This window comes from Melopsittacus undulatus, chromosome 2, assembly GCF_012275295.1.
Source record: "Melopsittacus undulatus isolate bMelUnd1 chromosome 2, bMelUnd1.mat.Z, whole genome shotgun sequence".
NCBI lineage: Eukaryota > Metazoa > Chordata > Aves > Psittaciformes > Psittaculidae > Melopsittacus > Melopsittacus undulatus.
Window position 1 is genome coordinate 86425716 of NC_047528.1, and position 22891 is coordinate 86448606.

General features: G+C 37.3%; 1 protein-coding gene across 1 annotated transcript in view; it reads left to right on the forward strand.

Moving 5' to 3' along the window:
* The window catches only part of USP9X (ubiquitin specific peptidase 9 X-linked), a 101964-nt gene that overhangs the window by 26263 nt on the left and 52810 nt on the right, over window positions 1-22891 (forward strand). The window contains exons 3-13 of the mRNA XM_034060033.1: window positions 1795-1940; window positions 2265-2344; window positions 7565-7677; window positions 8452-8670; window positions 9784-9899; window positions 10158-10409; window positions 10487-10625; window positions 12724-12876; window positions 16699-16803; window positions 18308-18514; window positions 19444-19580. Coding sequence (XP_033915924.1) covers window positions 1795-1940; window positions 2265-2344; window positions 7565-7677; window positions 8452-8670; window positions 9784-9899; window positions 10158-10409; window positions 10487-10625; window positions 12724-12876; window positions 16699-16803; window positions 18308-18514; window positions 19444-19580 — 1667 coding nt within the window. The remainder of the gene's footprint in view (window positions 1-1794; window positions 1941-2264; window positions 2345-7564; window positions 7678-8451; window positions 8671-9783; window positions 9900-10157; window positions 10410-10486; window positions 10626-12723; window positions 12877-16698; window positions 16804-18307; window positions 18515-19443; window positions 19581-22891) is intronic.

Sequence of the window (22891 nt, forward strand, 5' to 3'; positions counted from 1 at the left end):
TGTATAAATATTCTTTTGGAACAGTGTTTCTGAGTTGCTTGTGTTTGTATGTTCCTGGAGATGTCTAGTTAAGTTTGATATTTTTGTATGTGTCTGGAAATCCAAAAAGATTCTGAGGGATGAAGGCAATGCTGTTGGCAAATTAAATACAGTTGGGGAGCTCTGCATTGAAAAAAGATGCTCCCTTTTAAGGTTTATGTACTTTGGATAAGAACCTTTCTTGGAGTAATATTAGAAGCTTCCTCAGAACTGTGTTGTAGAATTACCTGCTACAGACTGATAAAACTACTCTTCGAGTTCAGTTTATGCTTAGTTCTTCAAAAGCACTTTTCAGATAAAGCAGCTTATATGTCAGTATCAGAGCTTTAAGACTAGCTTCATCTACGTACATTGTACTAGACACCGTGAAAGTGTTTCTGTCGAACAGGTTGTCCTGATTTCAGAAAACACGCAAAATTTTTCAAATATTGTATCAAAATGTTATAATTCTTCTTGTTAATTAAAAAAATACCAGAAAAGCTGCTTTTAAACAGTGCAGCCAAATCCATTTGGAAGAAAAACTACACTTTGTCATTAGTTCAGTATGAAGGTGACAGTTGTTTAATACCATAAGGTTTTAGTGGTTGTTACTTCCTGACAATTAATTTTCTTCGGAACACATGTGGTAGGTTAACTGGCTGCCAGGTAAGCCTCCACCCTGTTGCTTACTCCCTCCACCTCAGTGGGATGGGAGAGAAAATAGGAAGGGAAAAGTAAAATATTGTATGGGTGAGATAAAGACAGTTTAATAAGTGAAGGTGTATGGGAGAGAAACAAATAATGCAAATGCAGTGATTCATCAGCAGTTGGTGGATGCCTAGCTAGTCCCCATGCAACAGCTATCTTGGGAAAAAAACTCCCCCCGCTGTTTTATTGCCAAGTGTGACACTATATGACATGGAATATTGTTTTGGTAAGTTTAGGCCAGCTGTCTTCCTGAATCTTCTCCTAGCCTCTTGATCACCCCCAGCATACTTACGGCTGGGGTGAAGAGTGAGAAAACACAAGGCCTTGAATCTGTGCAACTACTACTCAGCAACACACAAAACACTGTTGTGTTACCAGTACTGTTTTGGTCACAAATTCAAAACCTAGCACCACACAGGATGCAGTGAAGAAAGCTTCACGTCAACCAGATATGGTGTGACATCTAAAAAATATTCTTAAGGTTTTGGTCCTTCCTTGTCATCCTAAACCTTGTTGTTCTGATTTGAATCTATTCTTGATATTTCATACTATTTCTGTATACGGATAAGCCTGCATCTAGAATTCATTGTTTTTTGCATGGCCCATCAAAATGGGCTTTAACTCTTGGAGGTTGGTGAATTACCAGCTGTAATTGTTTTTACTCATTTTTGGCAAACTTCTTTAGAAGATGTTCTTCATGATTGTTTGTTTATGTGCTGTTGCTGAAGCTTGTCTTTCTCCCTAAAAATAGTAATCTTTTCCTGGAGAAGATTTGTAAAAACTGGTGCATCAATATTGGATTTATTTTCGCTTTCTGTATAGGTGGCCTGCTGAAATAGAAGACTGTTGCAAAAAACCCCACACTTTGTAGGAAAGTAGCGTAATTCTTAAACTATCAAGATAGAACGCAAATAGCAGGTTTAATGCTCTGTTTTTCTTTAATTTGAAATCAAATGATTTTAAATATTTTATGATGACAGGTACTTACTTCAAGTGATTCTTTGAAACACAGTATGAAGGAAAAATGCCAAAAGGCAGTTTTTAAAGTATTTTCCATACCAATTTTAGACTTCTTCTCCTGATTCTTCCAATGAGAACTCCCCAGCTACCCCGCCTGATGAGCAGGGCCAAGCAGATGCTCCACCCCAGCTTGAAGATGAGGAGCCTGCATTTCCACACACAGACCTGGCAAAGTTGGATGACATGATCAACAGGTATTTTCACATTTTCTTTCAGAGGCTGTAGGTTATTTGTGCAAAATATCTTGATAGTGGAATCAGGGTTCTTGCACCTTTTTTTCTGCTGGATTTCATTAAATACTTTTTTATTGGGTTAGAATTGTAAAAAGAAGCTCAAATCGGGTTTGTTTTATTTTGGCCTGGTTTGGCTTGGGTGGGTTGTTTGTTGTTGTGGGGAAGCTTTTTTGTCCCTTTTTTTTTTCTTTTTTTAATGGAGTGCTCATCAGGGCTTTTTAAAATTTATTTTCTTACCCTATATTACAAGCATTAACAAAGGAGCTGTTTTGTTTTTGAATATAGGCCTCGATGGGTTGTTCCTGTATTGCCGAAAGGGGAATTAGAAGTTCTTCTAGAAGCTGCTATTGAACTAAGTAAAAAAGGTAAGCTGAAAAGACAATTAATGATTATTGGGCCAGTGTGTAAAGTCTTCTCTGTTGAATCCCTGGAGGAGGCTTAAAAATTCTTAATTATTTCTTGTAACCGTGGTCCTGTGTATTGTGTCAGAGTGCTGTGCAGAGCCCTCACAGATCAGAAATTTTAGAAAGCCCTCACTCTAGTTAGAAATTAGTTGCCTTAGCATGAGTGGGGAAGCTGAATAAGTTCACAGCAATAAAAATCTTGTCATTCCTGTCCTACCTGTTTTCTGTACTCTCTTTGATATCAGACCTAGTGGGTTTGGTTTTTTTAATAGATACTAGAACTAAAAGAATTCTAGGTTTTTAAAAGTAAGATACTGATATAGTTTTCCAAATGTCTTGCCATAAATTTTTGTTCAAATTTTGCACACTTTCGAGATTAAAGAAAAGGTAGAATTTTAAACAGCATGACTTAGACTAATAATTCTACTATACTGCTTGCTGTGTCTGACTTGCTTGGAAGTAGGAGGGTTCCATATCAGTATTGTGTAGGTGTTTGTTAAACTAGTCAGATTGACAAGTTTGTTGTGTGTTCTGGAAAGTTCTGTTCTCCTGAAAGTTTTTCTGGTCTCCTATTCCAGTCAGTATTTATTGCCCTAGTATTTCAGTAACAGCAGAAGTCAGATCAAAGTATTCTTATAGGGGATCTACACTTACCAGTTAGTTACGTTTTAAATACAGTCACATACAGAGTACCCTTTCCTTACTTTTGCATAGCTGTACAGGAATTACTTCAATTTCATGTTGATAAAGGTTATTCTTAGGGAGTTCTAAGAATAAAAAGTTGATTGTGATCATAATATTCTGGATTATCAAAAGTTTTCTGTAAGTTTTTTTGCTTCAGAGCACTCTCTGGAGAAACTAAAGTTAGGGTGCATCCTTGCGATCCAGGATATGATAATAACATGATGTTGCTAACACTGATTTATTGGTATTTTTGTCTGGAATTTGCTTCTTTGCATGTAGCTAGGTCTGGCAGGAGTCCTAGGATGACTGTAGAATTTGCAAGTGAGCACATCTGTTCAGGAGCAAAAGAAATGTCAACTTATGAAAGAAGAATGCAGCCATCTATGTGTCTGGGCTGTTGGAACAGTGCAGTAAAAAGAAATTCTCTGCTTGCCATTTGTGAGAGATGTATGTACTGCCAGCTGTTAAGTCATCCTTGAAAAAAAAGAAACAAACCCCAAAAAATGGTCAATGGAATAAAGTAATAAGAACAGAACAAGATTTTCAGCTGCTTCTGACATCAATGTACATCTCCAAAGCTTCAGACTTAGTTAAAAGTTCCCAAACAAAACTTTGTCTTAGCAACTTCATCCATCAGCTCCCTCAGGACCTGCAGATGGATTTCATCAGGTCCCATGGATTCTTGTGCACTTTCTCATTCCTAAGGCTGATTTTGAAACTGATATTCTACAGTGGCCTGAGGTCTTCTATATAAAAATGTGTTTCTTTAAATACCTTTCAGTGCTCAAGGAAATGATAGGGTCCTCATCTGGGTAACTGATACCATTTTGGTAGCTCAGAACTTGGCAGACACTGTTTCAGAGTTGTTTATATAGAGAGAAGTAACATAAATGATTCTGTTGTTAATATATTGAAAAATGTGTTTAATTATCTCAGTAGGATATAAAATCTGACATCTTGCTACCTGTCTATGGGTATTTTTCTTACCTGAGGAGTTCTGTTTCAAAAGGGAAGAATCTAAAGCAGAAATAGAAAAATAACCAGCTGTTGAATTACTTAAATTTTATACTGCATTCTGTAACTCATCTGTATTATGAAGCAACAAAACCTAAGAAAAGTTTTTCCCAAGCACAGTATTCCAGTGTTTGGGGTTTTTAAACAGCTTCTATTCCTAACATTGCCAGTGGCCATCGCATTCTGGAGTGACTTCGGTGTAGCTGCTGTCTTTGTGACCCTGTCTATAAAATAAGTGGTATTTGCATCCTCTATAAATCTTTTCAGCAACTGAAATTGAAAGGGACATCACTGAATTGAAAGCAGTCATCAGAATTAAATGTCATCATTACCACCTTCAAGTGCAAGGAGAAAATATGATAGAGTAGTATGAATCTTGTCTAGACTGTGACTTGCATTATTCCTGGCCTTTATTTATGGAAGATTATGTTTTTATGTGTAGGCATAGATGTATTATTCTTCATTAAGCAAGTTGTGAGAGTATCAAATCAGAGTCTGGAGTTACTTGCTAATAGAAGAAAACCTACTCGAAAAATAGTGTTTAATAGCAAGACTGATGTTTATATTCACAGTAATTCTGCAATACTTATGAATTGAGTAGTGAGATTTGCTCCAGAAAGAAATGTTGTAGTGAGTTGGATGCTATAAATTTAAAAGTTAAAAAAAAGTGCTTTTTTAGTTTTTTATAGGCAAGAATACTCTCTGCTCTTTCTTTCAAACTTCCCTCAATAGCTCTGTGTTGCTTCATCTTTTTTGTGGATATTATTGCTTCTGATGTTTTCATTCAGTTTTTAATATGCTGCTGAAACTTTCCAGTGTGGCATACACGAAGCAAGATGCAAGGCAACTTTTACAATTTGTAGCTTATTTAAACTGAAATGTGATCTCACTGTGCAACAATACCAAGCACAACTACAGGCTGCTCAGAGAATGGATTGAGACCAGCCCTGCAGAGAAGGAATTGGGGGTGTTGGTTGACGAGAAACTGAACATGAGTCAGCTTCAGTGTACACTTGCAGGCCAGAAAGCCAACTGTATGCTTGGCTGCATCAAAAGGAGCATGACCAGCATGTCAAGGGAGGTGATCCTGCCCCTCTACTCTGCTTTTGTGAGACCCCACCTGTAGTACTGTGTTCAGCTCTGGGGCACCCAATACAAGAGGGACGTGGACCTTCTTGAGCACATCTAGAGGAGGCCACAAAGATGACCAGAGGGCTGAAGCACCTCTCCTGTGAAGACAGGCTGAGAGACTTGGGTTTGTTCAGCATGGAGAAGAGAAGGCTCCAGGGAGGCCTCCAAGTACCTAAAGGGGGCTATGAGAAGTCTGGAGAGGGGCTTTTTACAAGGTCATGTAGTGATAAGACAGGGGGGAATGGCTTTAAGCTGAATGATAGAAGGTCTAAATTAACTAGTTCTTTACTGTGAAGGCGGCAAGACACTGGAACAGGTTGTCCAGAGAAGTTGTAGCTGCCCCATCCCTGGAAGTGTTCAGGGCCAGGTTGGACGGGGCTTGGAGCAACCTGGTCTAGTGGAAGGTGTGCCTGCCAGTGGCAGTGGGTTTGGAACTAGATCATCTTTAAGGTCCCTTCCAACCCAAACCCTTGATCACCTTTGATCCCAAGTCTTTATTTTTGGTGAATTGAAAGGCTTGCAGAGTGGAAAAGAGTCAGGCTCTAGAGTCTTAAAAAAAACCCAGTTTGTGTGCATGAGCACATGTGCTTCCAAAAGCTAGGCAGCCCTGTAATGGGAATTGTTTCCAGTATCCTTTAAAGACCATCTCTCTCTGGATGATCTGTCTGCATTTCTGTGGGACCACTCTTAAATTCCTTATTGAAATGGTATCTTCTGCATTTTCTTGAAATGGTTGGGTTTTGCCATGTGTCTAAAGCAAGGACCGCATATTTGTTCTCATGTTCCAAAGTTCCTTAGTCAGGTATTTGGGCTAGAATCAGTGCAGTGAAAATTAACTACAGTAGGGTCAGTCCAGTGTCTTGTTGTAGAAGAACTATTAAACTCCTGATGATTTGATCAGTAAGAGTTACTGAAAGCCTACCAGAATCTGTGAGTGTCATGTGTGGCCACTGTGCCCATGGGCAAGCGTGGGTTTCACCAGAGAATATTAGCCCCAGGTCACTGTCAGTTCTACAGGGTCTGAGCCAGCCCTTACCAACCCACCACAAGGTTTCTGCATTGCCCTTATTGAGGCTTCAGGTCTTGGGCAGGGGGGGATCACTGGCACAGCTCTGCAACTAGTGCATAGAGCCAGCTCAGCTCTGGGGTTGCAGCTATGAAGCTGTGTAGTCCAAAGTCACAGAGAAGAGGAGGTGGGTGATTTTGTATGGGCCTTAGTGTCACAACCATATACTGTTGAATACTCCTTGATGCATCAGTGTCCATAAATATTTGTATCTAGGCTGACAAGTTTGACAGACCCAGGCTGTTTCTGCTCTTGAGGGAGGGCTAAACCACACAGAATTGTCTGGCAGATTGACCACTTTTAAGCCCAGGTGCAGAAATGAAGTGGTCCTCTGTTGTTTCTTCAATCTACTACCTGGAGCTCCCATATACTTTATGTTGCACATCACCTTCTCCTTTCCTGTTCACCTTATTCTCTCTGCATAATCTATTTCTCCAAATTCTCTCAACCCTATCACATGTTTGAAAAATAATTTAAAATTATCTAAGGAGTGCAAGGAGGTAGCTTTCCTAGAATATTAATCCATCAGGTTTTTGTCCATTCAGGAGTACGTTGTCTTCATCCAAGGCTTATTATTTTAAAGTAATTCTGAAACTGTAAACACCAAACCTTTGAAGCCCAAATGTTGTCATTTGACCCCAGCATCACAGAGCCACTTCTCCAGTGGGACTGGGGAGAGAACTGGAAAGGTAAAAGTGAGAAAACTTGTGGGTTAAGATAAAGACAAAAAGGTAAAGCAAAAGCTACACACACAAGCAGAGCAAAACAAGGAATTCATTCACCGGATCCCATAGTCTGGCAGGTATTCAGCCATCTCCAGGGAAGGCAGGGCTCCATCACACATTATGGTTAGTTGGGAAGACAAATGCCATCACTCTAAACACCCTTCCCTTTTTTTTCTTCCCCCAGCTTTCTATGCTGAGTATAACCCCATATGGTTTGGGATACCCCTTTGGTCAGTTGGGGTCAGCTGTCCCAGCTGTGTCCCCTCCCAACTCCTTGTGCCCCCCCAGCCTGCTTGCTGGTGGGGTTGTGTGAGAAGCAGAAAAGGCCTCAGCTCTGTGTAAGCATTGCTCAGCAATAACAAAAACATCCCTGCATTATCAACACTGTTTCCAGCACAAATCTAAAACACGGTCTCATACGAGCTCCTGTGGGGAAAATTAACTCTATCTCAGCCCAAACCAGCACACCAAATCACTGCTTTCAATATTTAAAAGTTCATGTACCAACTAATGAAATTGCATATCTAATAGTTTGTTTTTCTCTTTTCTATTTTAAAATAGGCCTTGATGTCAAAAGTGAAGCATGCCAGCGATTTTTTCGAGATGGGTTGACAATATCTTTCACAAAAATCCTTACAGATGAGGCAGTTAGCGGCTGGAAATTTGAGATACATGTGAGTTTTTAAAGTTGTGTTTCTGAGAAGCATAGTAATTTAAATGAGGAAGGAGACTGCCTTTGTGACTATGAAGAGGCGTAGAGGCTGAATCTCAGTTTTGAAACTCATCTCACCAGAGAACTGGGAGAACTCTTTTACATATGGCTCTGGGTGGGCGGTAGGGGAGTCATCCTTTTATGGTTGTTTCACCTTACTGTCTCTGGTGCTTTTGAAAGGAAATAAAACATCAGAGATGGTCTGGGAAGAACCAAAACTTTGTATGTTCAGTAGTACAGCTCTTGTTAGGCAGGCTGTCTTTGGTCAGATGTCTAGAGACCTGCTTATTTTTATGTGCATGCTAGGACATGGAAACTTGCTTTTGTTAGTAAAAGCTTTTAGCAGTCTGCTAACTCCTGAATGTTTGTAGCAGCCCCTTGAATACAAAAACTGCCTGTTGGACAGCTTGTCACGTGCCAAGTGAGAAACTGTAAAGTTCTTGATAAGAAAATCAGTATCTAGAGAAAAATAGGTGAAAGAAGGAAAAGTTAATAGTTCAGTGGAGAGTCGCGAATGTCTCCACCAAAAATATTTGTCTCTTTCCTAAATTTATTTTTTAGCTGAAAACAGATTGTTTAAAGCTTGTTTAAGGCTATTATTGGGAGAAGTACAAATTAAAATACAGTGCTGTAAAAACTCTCATGCAGCTCTGCACATTGAATAGAAATGGTTCAAAGTTTCTAGTTCATACTCATTGTACAGTCACCACATCCTTGGTTGTTTTTTTCTTAATAGAGATGTATTATTAACAACACTCATCGACTGGTGGAACTATGTGTGGCCAAGCTATCCCAGGATTGGTTTCCCCTTCTTGAACTTCTTGCAATGGCCTTAAATCCTCACTGCAAATTCCATCTATACAACGGTACTCGTCCTTCAGAAACAGTTCCTGCAGGAGTCCAGCTTGCTGAAGATGAACTTTATGCCCGTCCTCCTGACCCACGATCACCAAAGGTGTGAGACCATTTTCAGACCTGTATTCTATGCAGTGTTCACTAATTACATAGTAGCTATAGAGAGGTGGTTTTAGAGGAGAGGAAAAAAAACCCCTTCATTATATCATGAAGATGTTCTGCTGCTTTTGACTTTTAACCAATAATGATATAATGCACATTCCTCCTGTCTGTGTTTCTGTGGTAAGCTGGCACAACTCTATAGAAATGCCGTTCCTGCTGTGCTAATTGGTTTGCTTGTATTTGCTAGTTGATGGATTTACCTTCTTACTCAACATGATTTTGTAGGTGGCATATTTTGAGGGGGAGATTATGTGATAAAGTAGGAATTTTTTCTCCCCTTTCTTGGAGCTCCCAATAATGGGAGAAATGTTTTTAATTGAACATGGAATGTTACAGTCAGTGTGGTCTGGGGGTTTGGGTTATTTTGTTTTTGATTTTGTGGGGTTTATTTGGTTTGGGTTTTTGAAACAGCAGTGCAGACTAGTAATCTGTTCTGGTTCTTGGGTCTGAATTTTTCAGAATTGTGCCCAAATGGCATTGGTACAACTTCAGGATGTAACTGAATTACAGTATTGTTGCTATCTTTCTTTCTAATCCCCTCCTTCTTTTTTAGTAGAACTGCTAGCTATTGATACATAAGAACCACAGATAAAGAACTCCAGTGTCCTTGGACTTCATTGCATTACTTACTGTGCTTAGAATAATGTTGTTTTGCATTCTGACTGCTTTTATACGCAACATTATCACGTCAGGACCAGGAATAAAAGAACCCAGAATCATTGTGCTTTCTGTAGTAACTTAGCAGTCAAAGCTGAGCCTGAAGTATAATAATTCTTATTTCTATATATTTGATAAATTTATCTGAATAACTAATATACAACATCTGTTCTTTGACATGATAACAGGAAAGATCTTGTTGCTCATTTCTGAGCATTTCCTTAAAACTGAATATTTGAACTATAAAGGCAAGCCCACTGTCAGTTCTATTACCTCGTAACAGTTAATTGTGTAACGACTTCTTTTAAGGCAGACTTTGTTACTAACAGGTACTTGAAAGTGTTTCTGAATTGATATTGTAGATGTCAGAAAATAACTGTTTATTGTATTGCAGGGTTGGCTAGTAGATCTTATCAACAAGTTTGGCACATTAAATGGATTTCAGATCTTGCATGATCGCTTCATGAGTGGATCAGCATTGAATGTTCAGATAATTGCAGCTCTCATCAAGTAAGTTGGGTTTTTTTCTTATTAATTTATATATTTGGAATAGTTTGACTACGTATAAAATATGAGTGCAAAGCTTAGTCTTTTCTTGAGGCAATTCCCCTCACTCCATCTCTTAATTAGTTTTAGCACATGTTTATCTTCAGCATTTCATGTGCTTGTAAATGGACTTGAGAGTCTTGAATTACTTGCTGCTTACTATAATAATATTACACAACTACCAGTTACAGCACTTTGATCCCTTTTCTTCTTTCTTTTTAGGCCATTTGGACAATGTTATGAATTTCTAACATTACATACAGTGAAGAAATACTTCCTTCCAATTATAGAAATGGTTCCACAATTTTTAGAAAATTTAACAGATGATGAACTGAAAAAAGAAGCAAAGAATGAAGCCAAAAATGATGCTCTGTCAATGATAATCAAATCTCTAAAGAACTTAGCTTCAAGAGTACCTGGACAAGAGGAAACTGTAAAAAACTTAGAAATATTTAGGTTAAAAATGATACTTAGGTAAGATATGCCTAATGGGATATGCTGCTGCTGCTGACATGTTATTTCACATTTCTTACATTTAATTTCTCTTACAGGTTGTTACAAATTTCTTCTTTCAATGGTAAAATGAATGCACTAAATGAAGTTAACAAAGTAATATCCAGTGTGTCATATTATACTCATCGGCATGGTAATCCTGAAGAGGAAGAATGGCTTACAGCTGAAAGAATGGCAGTAAGTTCTCTTCTTCACTGAAATGCATTGACTAGATTTTCCTCCTCCTTATTACTTTAATTGTAGGAGTTGTTATATGTTATGCATCTTGCACGCACTGCTATTTTCGTATCTAGTGTTATAAACAGTAGGTATCATGTCATGGTAATAAATAATTTTAACAGTAGTCTTTCTGTGAAAAAAAAGGCTGTATTTGTTTCAAAGCTGCTGTTTAGAATTATTTTCAGTTCTGCTGAAATGATTCCTCAAAAAGGAATCCTTGAATAGATATGTTTTTGAACAGTGTTCCACCCCACCCTCCAAAAAACCCGAAAACATCACCAAATATACATAAAACAGGTGTGATTCATTTGAAACTTTTGTGCCACTGTACCTAAATACTGTAATGTTCATTTAAATAAGGATGTAGTGTAGATTTTGTGCTTCCGGTAATTTTTTTCTCAGAGTTCTGAAGTGACTACTCCGCTTTTCACATTTAAAAAGCTGGATTCTTTGGTACAGAAAATTCTAGTTATCAGATTTTTATCTTATTTAGTATTTACATACTTTGAATAGTGATTTTTACCCCTTCACTCAGCTCTCGTGAGTCCCTCTTCATACAGTTCTTGCTTCCTCAACATAAGGAGGACATAGAAGTGTTAGCGTAAGTCCAGAGGATAAGGAGGCTGGAGCACTTCCCATATGAACACACTTTCTCAGCACCTCCCACATGAAGACAGGCTGAGAAAGTTGAGGGTGTTCAGGCTGGAGAAGAGAAGGCTGCGTGGAGACCTCATAGCAGCCTTCCAGTATCTGAAGGGGGCCTATAAGGATGCAGGAGAGGGACTGTTCATCAGGGACTGCAGTGATAGGACAAGGGGTAATGGGGTTAAAACTTAAACAGGGGAAGTATGTATATGGTTATGTATAAGGAAGAAGTTTTTTACTGTGAGGGTGGTGAGACACTGGAACAAGTTGCCTAGAGGAGTGGTAAAGGCCCCATCCCTGACAGTGTTCAAAGCCAGGTTGGACAGGGCCTTGAACAACCTGGTCTAGTGTGAGGTGTCCCTGCCCATGGCACGGGTGTTGGAACTAGATGATCTTAAAGTACTTTCCAACCCTCACCATTCTGTGATACTCTTACATGCTTGAGTGCATATGTAGGGAACTATTAAAAGGAGTGTTTATCTTTGCGACTGTCTACCTGATGTAAGGTTTGTAATCTGCAAAAGATCCCTGACAAAATAGAGTAACTGCAGTTTGGCATTTTAAAGCAATAGGAGGAAATAGGTCTCTTTTTTTGCATATTCCCTGTAATTTGGCATCTCAGACAAGACCTCTGTTTTTAAATGAAAACTTTTAGGTTTAAGTATTTCATGAAACTAGCTGTAATATTTTAAGTCTGTAATTAAGGACTCTGACTCTGTTGGAAGTTATGATACTGTGCACATTTGTTCTTCACTGCTCAAAGCACACACTGCTTTGCTTTGGTCGAAAGAAGAAAATACAGTACATTAATTGACTGTGTCAATGACACCACTGAAAAAATTGCATCTACTTAATTATGGCTTGAATATGTGCCTCTAATTAGTTGGAAGCATTTATAAAAAAACTGTAAGTGGCAGTACTTGAATAATCTAACCCTTTTGTATTTCAGTCCTTGCTTATGCCCTTTTTATGTGATGTGCTGTAGGCGTACCCGTAAAGTTAGAAGTGACTTCAACAATTTCATTTTGATGCTTAATGATTGTGAACTGGAAGAGAAATTTTTTTAATTCTTTGAATAGGAGAGTTAAATGTTCTTTCCACTGGCTTTTTAAGTTTGAAGTTGCTTGAATATTTTTGTGCTTTCAGTTCGTGATTTTAATATGCCTGAAAAAATACTTCCCATTAAGATATCACAATGACTAGCATATTGGATTATTTATAGTGCTGGGTTTTTTTAAGGTGAAATATAAATGAGATAAATATTTTCCTCTTATGTTGCATCTTCCTCACTTCTCTCAATTAGAATATTGCATATAAAATCTGTAACAGGTTGACATTTTGCTTTTTAGCTTAATAGCAGTGATAGCACTTCAGTAATTTGAGATGGCACTACTTTCTTTTTTATATTCAGGAATGGATCCAGCAGAATAATATTTTGTCAATTGTGTTGAGAGATAGTCTTCATCAACCTCAATATGTAGAGAAGTTAGAGAAAATCCTCCGTTTTGTCATCAAAGAGAAGGCCCTCACTTTGCAGGATCTTGACAACATTTGGGCTGCACAGGTAAAGGATTCAACTACTTCTCTGCTGCTGTGCAGGAAGGATCTTACTGTATGTCATGTATTGAGAAGATGACTTATCCTTTTGCTTAGTGTTAGATAAAACTAGAGAAAAATTTGAAATCAAATGGTGTTCTTTCTGGGGGTCCTGGATCTCCAAATTGTCTTTTCGTGTGTCTCTAAGTGGAGATGGGATCAACTACAGTTCAGAACATGGTGTGAAGATTATCCATTTTAAGTACTAAGGAACCCTCAATGTTGAACAAAGTCTGGATTATGAAAGAGCATGATACATGAGTTTAATGTGTCAGAATGCATTAAAATATGTATTGCTAATCTCAGAGTTCACCACAGTTGTATATTTTTCCTGGGCAGAGCTCTGTTAATAAGGCTAATAATAATGACTGTTCTAGAAATTGTTTAACACCAAATTCTTTCCTTAGTGTTGTAATGATTTTTTTTTAATTTATTTTGTTAATTATGCGTTTTGCAATACTGGCTTGTTTACTGAAATGATTGGTGAAGCTGGACTTCCTAGCTGTGGGGTGCATGAGTTTAGCACACATAATGGGCATCTGAAGAAACAAAATCATTATTAATTGAGTAGACAGAAAATATCATTTTAGGGTAGAAAAAAAGCATGAGAACATATATCTTTGTTCATCAGTAATGGGTAGTGAAAGTCTAACTTAACTGTAAAAGTAAGCCTTCAGGCCAGTCTTTCAAGTGTGGGAAGATTTAATGTGGTTTCCAAAATAAACTGTGTACTGGTTTTGGCAGCGATACAGTTAAATTTCTTCAAAGTAGCTTATATAGTTCTCTGTAGGTAAGGCAGAAGATTTACCTGTAAACCCTCTATCTCAACCTGTGAGATTTCTGATTTGTACCATTCTGATTTACTCTCTCATCCCACTTTTGAGTTAGTGAGTTAGTAGCTCTGTGCCGCTTAATTGCCAGCTGGGGTTATACTATGACAATGGCTAATACAGAATTTGGGTAGTATTATATCCCTATCTTACATGTGTTCATGCTGTTCTGAAGCTAACAGTTTGGCTTAAGCGGACTTACCCAGGGGTTCTTATTTTCAGGCATGCTGTTTTCAGGTTGCATTTGAAACACTTGAGACTACAGGTGATGTAGTGGAAGGTTGACTTGAGATCTCCAATATTTCAACTAACATTATAATCTCTAGACTTCAATTCCGGCACAATAGTAGTTGCACAGGCTGAAACTCAAGAAAGCCTTTATTTTCTTATTACATCCTGTTTAGAAAGTTACATGTAACAGCAGTGCACAGACTACTTGAATTAAGATCTGTGATCATGCTGTTATTTTTCATCTTCTGGTCTGTAAACCTTTCCAAACTGTAAGAAGTCTGTGCAGATAAAAAAGACTTTGAGAAGTTAGTTTGCTGTTAGTAGGCTTGTATTACGATATTAATATTAGAGCCTTACCTTTTATAAGGGGGGGTGTGTGTGTGGAATCCTGAAATCTGGAAAAAAAGTCTTCCAAGCAATTATATTGCTCCTAGGGCCTGGAACCGGAACATGTGAATAAACTACTTTAAGCCAAACCTTTCACCCCTCCAAGAAAAGTGTTCAAAGTGCTACAGCCTTTAAAGATAGGGATAGTCTATGCAACAGTTGCAAACAAAAATTGAGGAGTAAGTCTCCCGTGCGCTTAGATACTCAGCTTACTCTGCTCTCTTCTTACGCTTTCAGTTAGGTAGTTGCCACACTGCGCTTGCTGTAGTTTTACCCTGTATTTTATCATTTTTTTGTGTGAAAGTTGAATTCATTAAGTCTTAAGATGGTTTCACTGTGGCTTTGGCCAGCCTGAAAACAGCATGTCTGAAAATAGGGACACCTGGGCAAATCCACTTAAGCCAAACTGTTGAAATTAAAGCAGACTAAAAGATAAGAATACCAAAATCTGCTAATACAGAGTGATTTTTCCCAACTTTGCCACTCCTGTTTTTAGAAGTTCTTCTAAGAGCAGCTGGAGCATGAAGTTCAGTAGTGAAGAGTTGATTTACTGTGTGGCTTTATATAACAGGAAGGCTATTTTAGCTCTGGCTCCGTGCGGCAATGGTGTGGTTTTGCTTTCCAAGCTAGAGCTGTTATGTTGCTGCCTGGGTTTAGAGGGTGAGCATGAACAAATTTACAGTTCACAGTATAGAACTGCCTTCAGAATCTCAGTATGCAGCTACAATAAAAATAAATAGTTTATGAAAAGCAGTATAATCGTACTGCTTTTGCCTTTAGAAGGCGACATATATTCTAAGTTTTATTTGACGTCTTTTCATGTTTTAGCCAGTGTTCACAATGTAGAAGTATATTTGGTTGGAGGAATTATGTTGGAAGTCTCTAAAGACAAGCATTAAGTTGCAGCCTGGTGAAGTTGCAGGGAAAGATCCAGCTGGACAAGAAATAAAAGTGCAGAGATTAGTGTTGTAGTCTTATTACTTACATTCTGGAGTATTTAAGTAGAACTTCACAGGCCCTTCTGTGTTTCTGCACAGCAAGATGACAGTTCACACACAAGTTTTCCCTACTATCTTGTGCTGTTATATGCTTTTTTTTTTACTCTTTTTACCCAACCCCACCAGCAGCTTTGCATGTTTCTTTCATTTGTTGTGTTGTAGATGCTCTTTCTTGCCCTGTATGCTATGTTTTTCTTGCTAACCAGGAAATGGTCTGGTCAGAGGAAAAAATTACGTTATGTTTTGTAAAATCAAGTGAAGTGGTTTAGTAATTCCCCCTCTCACAATCTGACACATAATATGAAAATGAATGTAACTGTTTATATTCTTCTTAAAGAAGGATTTATGGCACAGTATAAAGAATTTACAGCACAGCATGTAACAAAGCTATTAGTCTCTTTTTTTTTGTTTTTAAGTGCACTACTGATGCAAGCTTTAAGAAGGAAATTAATTTCAAAACTGCTCATGCATGTATTTTTAATACTGTATGAGATTATATCAGAGTTTATTTTCTATGTATTTGGTTTGCATTTTCTATTCTACACTTAGAGGGAACTTTTTTTTGCAGCAGATCAGCTATTGATTCACATAGTCCAAAACTGTTGATTTCAAGTGCAGATTTAAAGTACAGGATGCATTTTCCAGCCTGGGCATATACAAAGGAAATTTTCTTCTCACTCATATTTAAAATTGAGCTCGCTGGTATTTTCTTACTGTCTTCTTCCTTAAATATCAAAATCGTGATATACACCAGACTCTCTTGAAACTGTGGCTAGTATATGACTCAGGAGCTTGCCATTAGTTGTTTGATTGTTAGAATTCATAAGTTTATAAACTGTTGGACTTTAAAAATGTTGTCTGCCAGTAAGTTGTTTATAATAGAAAGCTTTAGTTTCCCATCAATTGACTTGCATGAAGGAAGTACTTCAACCTGATAAACTATGTAGAAGTACGAGAAATTGTTTTGCAGCTTAAGACACCCCAATGAAATTCATTGACGAGGTAGATTTTGAGGTTTTTCTTAAAAAAGACAAGAAAAACCACAAAACCACAACATTAGATTAAAATACTTATCTGCAATTTAAAATAAACTTTTAGACTTTATTGTCTGTTATCATAGCTTGATTTTGTTTAAAGAACAAAAAATGAAAGCATACAAGAGGAATCTAAATATTGTGACTTACCAGTGAAAATACTCTGTTTGCCATGCTGTTCCCACAGCATCAGCTTTTCTTGCTGGCCACCTTTAACAGTCTTCTTTTAAAAATTATGTAGGATGTCTCGCTACTTAACTCAATATGGATTGCTACAAATGTTGGTGGATTCTTTTTTTCTTCTTGACAGGCAGGAAAACATGAAGCCATTGTAAAAAATGTACATGATCTCCTTGCAAAATTAGCTTGGGATTTCTCTCCTGAACAGCTTGATCACCTGTTTGATTGTTTTAAGGTAACTGTGCATGTTTTGACTGTATTTAGGAAGTGGATTGTGAAGTTAGATACAATTTGTGACTCTACCAACATCTACTTTCCACTTATTTTAGATATGGGTAGTTTCCTTGTGTTCTTAATGTGTAGCAACTGTCTATAATACTTAATATTAGAAATGCTAGATTGTGCTATTCTTTAACGAGCATACATTGAGAGATTTTCTTATTTACTTCCTGTCTAAAGCAAAGACTAGTTAGTATTGCTAGTTTAATCACCAGCTTTGTTTTTTGGTTTAACAACTTCTGGGTAATGCATGTCTGTGAAGGCCCCTAGTATTACAGTGACACTTAGCAATCCTAGGGATATGTAGTTTTTCCAATAAAATAAATAATTGATCCTATACTTTTTTGCATTTGTTTTAAGTTATTAAGTGTTGGTGATCTAGTGAATAATGTTTTCCTTCTGGCATTAGAGTAGGTTTCAAGTTTTATCAGGCATTGCTATTTTTGATCTGTAAATAGGGGAGATCAAAGACTTCCATTACCCTCTCCCCAGACTTCCTCTTTATCGTGTAATAATTTTTCTCCAGTTAACAAGGATACGAAATGAAAGTCTCAGGAAAATAAAGTTGAGTGTTTATGAACACCTAATGATTTGATTGAAATCACAAAACAACTTGTTTCTGGAAGTTTGTTATTCACTGGCTTTTTGTATATGTTAACATTAACATTCATAGCTGTCAGTAGTGGTGCGATCAAGCTTGTTTTATTGTTTCACCTTTAGCAGGTAAGCTGCTGTATTAGAAATTGCAAACCGGTGTTGTAGACTCGTGTTTTCTGGTTTTCGATGAATATATTATAGTCATGTTTTGGCTTACATGCAGTTCATGCTCTCATTAATGGGAGTCCTCTAGTTTGGTGAATGTCTAATGTTCTGTAATCCAGATACTGAACTAAATGCTCAGAAATTGATGTGTAAACTGTTATGAGTTGTGTCTGACCTTATGAGATGGTTATGAAGTAATGTTAATTCAAAACTTAGAAAAAGGTTGACTTGCTGCAGAGGACATTTGTTTCAGTCAGTTTCAGAGGCACAAGTGATACTACAGTTTTACTTGTTTAGTGATTGTAAGTTATTTAAACAGTTTTCTGAGTGTAAGCACAGGTGTTTTGACATAGCTTTTCCAAGAAACAGCTGAGGCCACTCTTGACTGTTGACAAACTTCTCAGGAGTAATGTTAACTTTTGCAAACACATCTTGTGATCTTCATTTAAAGATACTTTTTTTTTTTTAAGGCCGAAGTTGGATACACTTTAGTTGTAAACATTAAAAGAGCCACTCAGTTGTGTCTGACTTAAGTATTGATCTAACGCAGTACTTATTTTTAATCAAATTAAGGTAAACATTTTTTACATAGTTGTATCACTTTATTGTTGCTTCATTTGTTAATGGTGCAGATTATGTGTGGAATTTAAAAAAAAATAAAAAGACTGACTTTCATATCAAATAAAATGTTTTCTCAGGCAAGTTGGACAAATGCAAGCAAGAAACAGCGTGAGAAGCTCCTCGAGTTGATTCGTCGTCTTGCAGAGGATGACAAGGATGGTGTGATGGCACACAAAGTGCTGAACCTTTTGTGGAATTTGGCTCATAGTGATGATGTACCAGTTGATATAATGGACCAGGCTCTTAGCGCCCATATTAAAATCTTAGATTACAGCTGTTCACAGGTGAGTAATTTGGTATGTTCTGTTGTGAAGTCAGTCACTGGTAGTTACACCCCCCATAAAAATTTCAACGGATTTGGTAATTTAACAGATGTGTTCCTTATAGAATTGTATTATTTTACCAACATTCCGGTACTTTTAAAATGTTATGGGATATATTTTAAATAACACAGTTTGCACTTTTATTGGTGAGAAATACATCAGTTTTCCTGCCTTCTTGCCATTGATGACATACTGTAATGACCATATTGAAGGAACTGGAAAAGAACCCTACCAAAGTAAATAGAAAGGAAAAGCAACATCTCCCTTCTATCTGAGTTTCTTCTGAACTCGGTTATGCTGATTTGTTTGGGTAGGGTTTTTATTTTCAGTAAGTCCTTATAGGTCTTGTGTAATATTAGAAAGGACCTAGCAAAGGACAGTGAAAACTATTACATGCTCTCCTTCCCCACCCAAACTTCTGTAAAAGTCTGCCAGAATAATAATTCATTGTTGTTCAGAATAGTACATTATTGGTCTTGGTGGTCACTGTCAGGTTTTGTTTCTTAGTTGTTAAGAAACAGTTTCTCTTTTTTTTTTTCCTTAAATATATATTTTATAGCAGTTTACTCTGAGTACCAGTGAGTAGAATGAAATGAAAGAGGGGAAAGAGTGGATTATTTAAACACTGATGGTTCTGTCTAATTACAGGTTTTCTTAAATAAGTACTGAAGGCTTGAGTGCTTGAAGGCAGAGAGTTTGTAACACACTGATAGCTTCTTCCAACATGTAGTGCTGCTCAGTATGTTTCTTATGCTTATATGTTTCAGAACTCAGTTGATGTAGTATTTGTGTGGCTTTGTGTGTTCTGTCCCGTCTTGGAAATAAAGTAAGGGAATAATGATAGGTTCTGCAATATACTTGATTCTGATTACAAATGGTTGTTCTTTAAGGATCGAGATACACAAAAGATCCAGTGGATAGACCGTTTTATAGAAGAGCTTCGCACAAATGACAAATGGGTCATTCCTGCACTGAAACAAATTAGAGAAATCTGTAGTTTATTTGGTGAAGCGCCACAAAACTTGAGGTAAGAGTGAAATGAAATAAGATTCTGTCTGTTAAAAGTTGAATGTGTTGGAATGAGGCAAATTTTCAAATCTTTTTTACATGAGGCAGGGAAGGTTTAAATAAATTCATAACTGGTGTTTAAAGATGTTCTTGAATTTAATGTAAATAGACTCTTAAAAATTCAGACACCCAGGACCAGTAAGAGAACTGAACAGTAAAAGTTAACTGTTTCCTCAAATATGCTTCTATTCAGTTTTAGAACAGTAGTCCAATTTGTGAAGAAATCCAGGTTTGTTTTTCTGTTATCCATGGAATTTTCTGTCTGAGAATGGAAATGACTTACTGTTGTGGTTTAAGCCTAGTCAGCCACACAGCTCATTCGTTCCCCCTCCCTCCCCCTTGTTCCCGGAGGGATGGGGAGGAGAATCGAAAGAATGTAACTCCCACAGGTTGAGATAAGAGCAGTTCAGTAACTAAGGTATAACACAAACCACTACTACTGTCACCAATAATAATAATAATAAGGGAAATAACAAGGGAAGAGAATACAGCTGCTCACCACCCGCCAACTGATACCCAGCCTGACCGAGCAGTGGTCTAACCCTCCCGGTAACTGCCCACAGTATATATAGTGGGCTGTGGTATGGAATACCAATTTGGTTAGTTTCGGTCAGATGTCCTGTCTCTGCTTCCTCCCTTCCCCTCCTCCCTGGCAAAGCGTGAGACTCAGAAAGTCCTTGGTCAGACTTTACTGAGCAACAACTAAATCATCGGTGTGATCAGCGCTGTTCCCAGGCTGAAATTCAAAACCACAGCACTGTACCAGCTGCTAAGAAGGAATAGAATTACTGCTACAGCTGAACCCAGGACACTTATGAAGTATAAATACATCTTATGTGCATGTATGTATGTAAACACACACATACAGAGAAACATACCCACACATCCCTATACTTTGATGATAAATTTATATATATCAGCCAGTTTATATACTTGAAATCAAAGGTGACTTCTTTTTTTGTCTGGGGGGAAAAACTGATTCTGTCCTGAATGAGTGATATTGGAATGTATTAGGTGTGTTTTTCTGGGTTTATGGGGGTTTATTTTCTTTGATTGCTTTTAAAAGGAAGAAAAAAAAAGCCATGTCTGTTTGAATTTGTTAAAATATATGTGCTCGTTTTCATTATTTTAAATGTCATCTCACAACAGAAATATGAGATTCTGTGCCGCAACAGATATTATATCTGCATCAGAATTTTTAGAAATGCTAGAAAAATGTTTGCTTATCAGCACTGCATAACTAGTTTATTTCTTTTAAGAAGTTAAACTAGTCAGATCAGTGTTGCTAGCACAGGCAGCTTTCAGGAAGGATCAAGGCAGGAAAAGATGGGCGAAATAAGCCTTTCGTTTACTCAACGCTATCTTCTTAATGATGAAGAGTGGTTTTAAGGAGCAGTGATAATATTGCATTCCTGGCTTTTGGAGGTTCCTTTATTAATTTAGTTTGCAACATCTTTTTCCTGTTTCATGATATTTTAATCCTTTACAGGTTCACATTAATTATTGTTTGAGGCTTTTCCAGTAATGTCACAAAAGTACTTGCTTTTTAACAGATGAGTCTCTCTTACGTGTATTGGAATCCGTAACCTTTTATATGCTATAAGCTCTAGGTGAGCTCTACCTGGTTATTCGTGGTACTTGTTAAGTTCAGTGCTTCTTAGAATAATGCCTTAACAGAAGGCTTTGCTTTAAGTAAATTATTGAAGTAGAGCTCATTCAAGGCACTTTATTATTTTTATGCTCTGAAGTAATCTTGGGAGGAACCTAACTATTTCTGATTATGGAAATATAGGCTCCCAAGATGGCATATATACAGTACAAGATGGCATGAATATATCTTTTCGTCAGATCATCTCTTCCATTGCTCACATTTCAAGGAAGTCTGCATTGTAGTGTGTGATAATACCTCTTTTTTAATGCAGAATTTTAAAACACATATGGCAGGAAAGTAAACAATGATTTAAAGGTTTTACTCGAGGGTCTTATAAAGACCTCTTCCTGTGGAGAAGTCTTTGTTAGCAAGATATTGGTGAGGGAGTTATTTTAGTCAGGTAGTCAGGTTTCCCAGTTGAGTGGGAAACCTAGTAAGTGAAAACATCATTTTGAAGTAGAAAGTGACGTTTTCTTACAACCTTGATGCAGCTTGGAAATGTAACACATCCATCTAGCACCTGTTCCTGTCAGCTTACTTATCTGACTTAAATTTTGATCTCTAACATCCTTCTAGAATTTGGATTGAAAATAGATCAAACCAGGTGTTTTTTGACAACTGCCTCAAAAACGTTTCACAGAGCTTTCTGTGTGCAGCGTTAATCCTATAACCTGTATACAACTCTTTTGGAGTGATTCAGTTGATTGTCACTGGCAATTAAAAGTTCAGAACAACTAAGGTGGCTTATTCTTGGCAAAAATAAGTATAAATTATCTTCTGCCATTGGCACTGTAGAGATTCTTTTGAAGAGGAAGAAGCTTTAGTTATTGCTGGTTATTCATGCAGTTGAGTGAAGTGACAAAGAGTTTATACAATTGCTCTGGCAAAACTTAACTCCCTGACCACAAAGAAATGCAGCATATTTCTGGAAGTTTAACTTAACCACAATTATAACAGCATAAAAAATAGTTCTTCTTTGGGTGCGAGGACACTTGTAGGAAGTAGTCAACTTTATTACTCAACATACTGACCCTTAATGTACAGATAATTAATCATCCTAATTTTCTCTGTGTCAGCTGATGGAGGTAGAGCCTCCTTTATACTAATTTCAAGCACTAGTTTGACCTGTATCTACTCAAGCAGTGTAAGATTGGTCTTCTAAATTACTTGCCAAGAAGAATTAACTGAGCCTTGAGAGGACCTTCTCTAAGTATTTAGGGGTTTAATTAGTGCTTTAAAGCAGCAGTGATGCTAGCTTCTTGTCACTTTTTAGCCCAAATAATAGAATTTGCTGGGTTTGCTCACTTTCTATTTGGATCTTTAATGTCTGCTTTCATGGTATATAACATCTGTTCGTGTAGTAGAAGTCCTGGCTTCAAAAGTTGAGTTACATGAGCAGTACTGTGTTGAGCAAATTGTATGTGCAGACATAATTATTTTAAAATTCATGTAAATGAAGTAGTTTGGAATTTTGCCTTTGTCACTTTGACAGTTTTTTTTCTAGCAAATAAGCATGCATTCTAACTATGAAGTGTGTTTTTTAGTATTTCCAAAGTACTTCGTCATCCATCTCAAAACACTTTTTTATACAGTGGCTTTTGATACCCATTTAGTAGAAG